Consider the following 7,986-nt stretch of genomic DNA (forward strand, 5'->3'; position numbering starts at 1 on the left):
ATTCATCTTGCCTGTAAAATACAGGGCATCACTTTCTAATAAACCGCAGAGTACTTAAAGCTGCAGTTGGTCATTTTTTATAAAAATAACTTTTTGTCATATTTGCTGAAACTTTCACATAATCCTGACAGTAGCCGACTAAAGGCACTAGGAGGCGCCAGAGGAACCTGATTCATACACAGATTATCTGTCTGTATCTCTCTCAGAAAATATGACATAAAAGGTATTTTTCTAAGTTATAAACTGCAGCTTTAAGGTAAAGCTACTAGATAAAGCCATTAAGTGAAACATTTATAAAGTATATAAATATATAAAGGACACGCCCAGTCGCCCACTGGTCACAAAGTTGCACTAAATTTTGCAAAGTCATCTCAATTTTGTCTTAAAGTTTAAAACAACGACAGTTTGTCATAATTACATCTCAAAAATATCCCTAATAGCACTTTCCATCTTTGGTAAGTTAAATGTGTAGAAGCAGTGCTTAACTTTCAATTTATGTTAGTTTTTTGTGCGAGTGTTTGAGAAAAAAAGGAAGTGTAATCTTGCGATTTTCTTAAGAGCTGCAAGCTGACTGAGGTGCAGCCTTTGCTCGCAATGACCATGGAACCACAGCCAGGTCCTCTTTAACATATTCTGTCCGTGTACAAGTTAGACATGGTAACTGTTCACCAGATAGTCTGCTGTCTGGTATATAAACACTTAGGAAGTGAAAGTGAAGCCTACATGCCTCGCCCGCCAGCGTTGGCAGCATTACTGCACAACTTAATTCACTGATCCTGAATACTGTCAATGCTCCCAAACGCACAACCTACCTTGCTCAGACTGTGACGTTACGTGCAACGGTAGGTTGTTGTTGTTATTTAGGGCGGTTAGTGAAACATGATGTAGTTGTCCTCGAGTTGAAAAGTTGCTTGTGCTCGGCTGCTCGCGTGTCGCCACCGGAGGCGCTATCACTCACATTCACAGTCTGAGTCAGTGTGGTGGGTTTATCATACAGATTAAACAATAGTGTGTGAGTTGTTTATAATGTGTCTGACACTGCCGTGTGTTGGTGTAATGGGGATGACGATTAAATATATAATTTTACTACTTTTAAAAAAACTCCCGAGGCGCATACCGGAAGTCCTCGCAAAGCTAACGTACTTAAGATTATGTCATCCGAATATAACTTTCAAAATAAAAGCGTCGTTAGCGAACACGGAAACAAAAATACACGCGATGATCACTTCAAGACCACCACGTGCTAATTTAACACTTCTACAAGTGCAAATAGTCAATTATGTTTTTTATATGTTGGGATGATTTCCATTTAAAATCAGTTGCCATCACTATGTGATAGGCTATCTGACATTGTGAAGGTATGGTCGCCGTACTTCCTGTGTCATTCTGTCTGTACCTTTACTGAGCTGGACCCTTTTAGACGTCCTTTTAGGAGCGATATCGGCCCTTTTTGTGTAAATTACGTATCAAAAAGCACGCACAGCACCGACCAAGGAAGTGGTCTCTGTCTCAGTTCTGAATGAGTGATATTCAGCCCTCTTTCTACCCGGTTTATGTTGAGGTTGGTACCAACAGGGAATCCGTGAACTTACATAGTTTAGAGCTCAGGCTGTCATAGCTGTCTGTGCATGTTACAGACCACTAATGCTACTTTGTTGCATAAGTAAGACACATGGCTGTATGAATAAGTCCTTACGGAAACTCAGTGTGGCAGTTTGTAAACTAGGCTGTAATAATAACTGGAATACATTTGTGGTGCATTGTCCATGTAGAAACAATGTTAATGCACTCAGGTTGGTAATTATAATAAATATAAAGGGTTTAATAACTAAAGTACAAGGTCAGTGAACTCTAGGCTACAGCCTGCAGGTGAGGTAACTTAGATTTTATTTTTTTTGCTTTGTGGTTTTACATGACTGGTGATTTCTTTGTGTGTGCTTTTCTAAACACATTGTTTTCCTTATGCATAAATGTCTCATCCTCTCTCTTAGATTGGCCCTCCTGCAATGGAAAATGACCGAGCAGACACGTTTTTGATAACTGGCGGATGTGGTTATTTTGGTTATCGGTAAGAACCGTCTCATATTTTTTTAAGACTGAAAATGAACCCTCTCAGTCAGTGAACACTCGTGATTTCACAGTTGCCTTGTGCTGTCATACAAGCGTACTACAACAAGGTGGCGTTATCACACCAGTTATCTCAGCTAGATTGGATATGGTAGATTTGAAAGTAGAAATACATGCAACTAATATAGGTTTTGTTTTTCATAGATTTAAAATGTCATATTGATCAGATTGAGGAATTTTAATGAGTTCCCTGAGTTCCCTCCCTGCGAGATGATGAATTCATATTTGATTTCCCCTGCAGCCTGGCATGCTCCCTGCATAAAAAAGGAGCCAAAATCATTCTGTTCGACACAGTCCCTCCAAACCGAGACGTGCCAGAGGACATTGTGTTTGTTCAAGGAGATATACGTGAGTATGCACACGTTGAGAGAGCCATCACTGGTGCGGACTGCGTGTTCCACATCGCCTCCTATGGCATGTCTGGCAGGGAGCAGCTGAACCGCCATCTGATCGAGGCGGTGAATGTTCAAGGCACGCAGAACGTCCTCAAGGCTTGCGTGGAGCACGGAGTGTCCAGGCTGGTTTACACCAGCACCTTCAACGTGGTGTTTGGAGGCCAAGTGATAGAGAACGGGGATGAAAGCCTCCCTTATCTACCTCTCCATCTTCACCCCGACCACTACTCCAGAACCAAGTCCCTGGCTGAGATGGCAGTGCTAAAAGCTAATGGCACAGCACTGAAGGATGGCTCTGGGGTGCTGAGAAGCTGTGCACTGCGTCCTGCAGGAATCTACGGGCCTGGTGAGCAGAGGCACCTGCCCAGGATAGTTGGCTACATAGAGAAGGGCATCTTCAAGTTTGTTTACGGCGAACCCAGCAGCCTGGTGGAGTTTGTCCATGTGGACAACCTGGTGTCAGCCCACGAACTTGCTGCAGAGGCTCTGACCTCAGAGCAGCAGCACCGCTCTGCTGGCCAGGCCTACTTTATCTCAGATGGCAGGCCTGTCAACAATTTTGAATTCTTTAGACCTCTGGTAGAGGGCTTGGGCTATCCTTTCCCCAAACTCCGCCTCCCTGTCTCTCTCATTTACTTTTTTGCCTTTCTCACAGAAATGATTCACCACCTCATCGGGCCCTTCTATAACTTTCAGCCACTGCTGACACGTACAGAGGTGTATAAAACTGGCGTGACGCATTACTTCAGCATGGCAAAAGCTAAGGCAGAGCTCGGTTATGAGCCCCAGGAGCACAACCTGGATGATGTTGTACAGTGGTTTAGAAGCAGAGGGCATGGGAAAACATCTCACAGCTCCTTCCTCAATCGATTGCTCCTAGACAGCCTGTTTGTTGCTGCCTTTGTTGCTGTGGCTCTCTCTTTTCTTCCACTTGTTGGTAGTTGATGAGCAACTAAAGTAAAAATATCATATCTTTCCAAAAGGTTGTTTAACAGGTCTTGATGTGACAACGTCAACATGCACGTTTTATTTTTAATTGGTCAGTGTTAGCAGCTGTCTACAGACCAACAAGCAAAAATGTTTATGGGTTTAATGTTTATTTGGGGTCCTTTTTATACCCATCACAATAATCATAGAATCTATGTACCTTAATGTCTTAATTTTACATCCTATAGTTGTCACTTTCAGACACTATATGTTAAATGCTACCTCTTTTTCCACAACAGTTGCCTTTTGAACGAAAGGCAAAGATTGATGAATGCTGGAAGGTGCTGAAAGGTTCTGAAACTGTAATGAATAAAACCTTACAAGGAAAATGTGGTTTGTTTGATTTTTAACCTGGATTCAAGGTTGCATTGTAAGTATTGATACATAGTTGTCATGTTAGACCCTTAGTATAAAAGTAGCCTGGTTTACAATCGATACAGCATATCCATGTATCACAATCTCACAGTAATAACATCAAATACAAAGTAAAAGTAGCCTTCATGTGTGGTCATCATAGACATCCATGTTTATTTCCCGTTTTTTCCTTTAAATGACTCATTCACTTTGCATTAGATGCATACAAATAAATATAATGTTCATAACAGAGTAATATTTTATTCAATCATGTCTTTGATGCACTTGGCAGGCCTATCTATTTAACTCTAAAAACTAAAATTAGTTTGGACGTTATCCTAAAATCGATCATGCACACTTTAGAGGCCGACCTGAGAGTATATTTTATCATCAGACTAAAAACTAGAGTTTGAAATAGCTTTGCTCTCCACATTACTAACTCACTGCAGCGTGTTCCTGGTGTAAAAGGAGTCGGAGCAGGTAAGGCGTGCTTTGTGTGATATTTTAGTCTGCCAGGGATGAATGCAGACGTCCCCTTCTCTAAACTATTCTCTTTTCAGAGCCGGCAGCCCCTTGCTGAGTTGGTCGCAATCATTGTTTCTCTGCAGCATTAACCACATTCCACAGAGGCGCAGCGCATCCTGTCTTCATCCCCGCATTCCTTTTACGCAAACGAGTCCCTTGTGTAAAACGGTATTTTATTTAGGTTTCAGCACGCTGGGTGAGCTCAGACTTATATACAACGGATATTTGTGGCGTATCAGATTATCCAGCCTACTTTAATTTCTGCCACAGTGGCCGTGAGCGAAACTAGAGGAAAAACCAACAAGGGGAAATTCCTCCGCGCAGCGCGCCATTGACTGTAAAGACCTTTCAACTTAACAAAAACTGAAGTTGACAAACGTATCCCTGTCGGCTGAAACTGTGAGAAAGAGTTTGTTTTTTCGGCGAAGGGGGCGAAGCAGGAGAAGACGATGCGGCACACGGTGGAGCTTTCTGAGTACGTCGGTGGTTTTGTGTAAACGAGCGACGGCTGTACCGCGGCGTTTTGTTTTGATTTCCATGTGAAATGCAATTAGTGCTCCGCGGTGCTCGCTAGTTTGGCTCGCGGAGCGGAGCACACTCTGAACTTGTTTCTCGCCTCGGGAACACAACATGGAGCACTATCAGGAAGACTTGGGACTCCGGGCCAGTAAACTGATGGAGGACCTTTCCCTGTACGATGCGTACAAAGACGGGATGTACAACGCGAGGAGAGACTTGGTGATTAACCCCGATTTGGACTTTTCGGCTCCGGCGGTAGCGGAGCATAAAAGTAAGCCAATGAATGGTACCTCTGTGCTTCACCAGCAGCATCACACAGTGGAGAATTTCACGTCTGGGAATAAAGTGTACAACGCGGCTCCGGTGCGCCCCGTGAACTGCAACCGGACCGTTCCTGTGGATTTCTGTGCTCCTCAAAGAGACGCGGTTTATAGTGAGGAGGGCTGCTGCACCAAATCCGAGGTGGCTCTGCCGTGCTACACCGGCGCTTCCGAGAGGCACAGGAGGTACTCTCTGGAGGTGCAGGGCCACAGGTACAGCACCGGCTCCACCTTCGACGGCGTGCCTCTCAACAAACCGGTGGCTCTGCCCGGCAACAGGTGCAACAGTGTCTGCATCACCAGCAGCCACGACGGGAGGTACAACGCCACCAGCCCCCGGTCCAGCCTCGCGTCCTCCCTGTCCTCCCAGGAGCAGAGCAAGCATGCCAGCCCGAGGTCGAGCATCAGCAGCCCGCGAACTAGTTTGGTGGTACCGGGTCAGGACAGGTACACGAGCCCCAGGTCTAGTTTAGTTCACTGCGAGGGCAACAGTGTCCTCAGCCCCAGATCCAGCTATGCAAGCACGGCCAGCGACACGAGTAAACACTCCAGCCCCCGGGCCAGCCTCAACAGCTGTGACTGCTGCAGTAAGCCCAGCAGCAACCGCACCAGCGGCATCAGCATGGGCTACGACCAGAGGCACGCCAGCCCCAGGTCGAGCACGGCGAGCCAGTACTCCTTCACCACCAGCCCGAGGTCCAGTTACTCGGACTCACGGTACGGGCCCGTGGTCAACCATGACCTGGAGGGGGCGATTCTGCACGCAGCGCCGCTGGCGAGTCCTCGGTCGAGCATCTGCAGCCAGGACGGGAGCGCAAGACCGGGGACCACGGCCAACTGCGTGGTCAGTCCCCGGTCCAGCATCTCCAGTCACAGCTCCAGAAGCTCCCGCAGCTCTAGGGGGTCTATGAGCACCTACCCGGACCTGCAGCTGCCCTCGCCCAGGTCGTCGATGCTGGGCAGCAGTTTACACGAGGACACGCTGCTGCAGGAGTTCGGAGACTCCAACGGGATCCAGAGTCGCATCCATCTCCAGGGACTCTCGGCGGTGCCAGAGCCCCAGCAGCAGTCAGCCCAGACGGGAGGGACTGCGGAGATGACCGCGGGGTCGCCATCATCATTTAGTTATGGGGTGTCTTCGAAAGCGGCTTCCTCGGGCCAGAGGTTCAAGCTGCCTTACCAGGTGACCCCCAGCCGAGAGAACGGGCCAAGCCAGGCGGAGAGACGGCTGGAGGCGCTCACCTTGGAGCTGGAAAAGGAGTTAGAGATGCACATGAAAAAGGAATACTTTGGTAGGTAATCTTAATTTCAGGTTTGATTTCGAATAAACCTTTTCTTTTGGGAACTTGCAAGTAGAAACAAATCAGGACATGCAAACAAACATCTGTGTTGCAAAATCACTTTCAGCCCAAGGAAGTCAAAACCACTGATTTTCTACATAGCTTTGACCCAATGTTAATGATCTAGAAGATAAGCCTCCCCTTATCAATACTATATTTTGCACAGGAGGAGTGTGGTTGGTTTCTGAGGCCCTTAGACTACCTGAGAGTTGACGGAACATTTTGCCAATGTTCGGCTCCAAACCAGTCAAACCAACATGCCTGCGTACAGCACTGATGCTCTGATCCCGTCTCCTTACCCTACAGCGTCCTTGCAGGCCTACGTCCTCACAACTATTTGGGAGATCCCTGCAGTGTAGATTTCAAAGGAAAACGCACTGAAGGGTTTGACCTTTTACAGATGGAATAAATCCAAAACAATTGCCTAAAATGAAGGTTTTTAGCTGTCAAGAGCAACGTTTCCCTTCATTGTATTATATTGTTCCACTGGATACAAATAATTCTCCATGGCAACAGTTGAACAAACATGCAATATTAGCAGTGAAATGTCATGTGTAACTTTCTCTGTATCTCACAGACGATTGCCTACTGAAATAGGAATTAAAAGAAATAGTTAAAATAGTGTTTGCTGGTGTTTTTCTCTGCACAAAGGGCTTATTTATAGATGTATCATCTTTTCAAGGTCTATTTGCAACCTGCTGGTGCTACATTGCCATTAACAGGTCTCTCTGTGGCAGATAAGAGTGGCTTTGCAGAGCAATACTAATTTCTGTCTTGGCAGAGCTAACATTTGCACAGCGCTGCACCTCGCTGAATGGAACCTTCTGTTCTGCCAGAGCGGACAGCCTTCGGTCATTCAGAGCAGTGCGGACGGGATTTGTTGAAAATGCAGTTATTCTCTGGAGGAAGGAGTATGTGTTGTGGTCAGTGATTTGGTTTTCGCCTGGTTTTTTAAGTACCTCGAACCTTGTGTGGCACATTTTTGTGATTAGGCACTGTGAGAGCAAATGTGTTCCGATCCCCAGCAGTAACACAGCCACAGAAAGCCTGCTGAGGAAGTTGCTGTCTACCTTTGAATTAGCAGCCAGACAAATGGCCGCAGTCAAGAGAACAGTGGCTTGTTTTATAGCCAGTGCACTTGCTCAGAGTGAGGCTGAGACAGCTGTTGAGTTGTTCCAGAGAAGCAGGTGAGAGACGGAGGATGGAAGACAGGAGGGAGAAACGAGGACGGCGGGGAGAGATAATGTGGAGAGAAGCGAGAGGGTGGAATCGGATAGAGATGGGGAGAGAAAGGAAAAGGAGGGAGAGGGAAGAATGCAGTCAGACGCTCCTCATGCCGAGCCCAATAGAGACAGCTCTGTTTCCGTAGCGACAGTGGAGAAATTGATCGCCGGGGCTTTTTTTTTTTTTTGCTTTTTT

General features: G+C 46.4%; 2 protein-coding genes across 2 annotated transcripts in view; both read left to right on the top strand.

The window, feature by feature from the left end:
* Positions 1 to 1,402: 1,402 nt before the first annotated feature.
* On the top strand, positions 1,403 to 3,838 carry sdr42e1 (short chain dehydrogenase/reductase family 42E, member 1). The gene is made up of 3 exons (XM_035652419.1): positions 1,403 to 1,561; positions 1,992 to 2,068; positions 2,369 to 3,838. The coding sequence occupies exons 1-3, from the start codon at positions 1,520 to 1,522 to the stop codon at positions 3,465 to 3,467; spliced, it is 1,218 nt and encodes a 405-aa protein (XP_035508312.1). The 5' UTR covers positions 1,403 to 1,519; the 3' UTR covers positions 3,468 to 3,838.
* A 515-nt stretch (positions 3,839 to 4,353) lies between these two features.
* wtip (WT1 interacting protein) overlaps positions 4,354 to 7,986 on the top strand; it is a 27,550-nt gene continuing 23,917 nt past the window's right edge. The window contains exon 1 of the mRNA XM_035651966.1: positions 4,354 to 6,519. Within this exon, the coding sequence (XP_035507859.1) occupies positions 5,019 to 6,519 (1,501 nt within the window). The 5' untranslated portion in view covers positions 4,354 to 5,018. The remainder of the gene's footprint in view (positions 6,520 to 7,986) is intronic.

The sequence above is a fragment of the Morone saxatilis genome, unplaced genomic scaffold (assembly GCF_004916995.1).
Source record: "Morone saxatilis isolate NCDOM2014 unplaced genomic scaffold, NCSU_SB_2.0 Contig11, whole genome shotgun sequence".
Classification (NCBI taxonomy): domain Eukaryota; kingdom Metazoa; phylum Chordata; class Actinopteri; family Moronidae; genus Morone; species Morone saxatilis.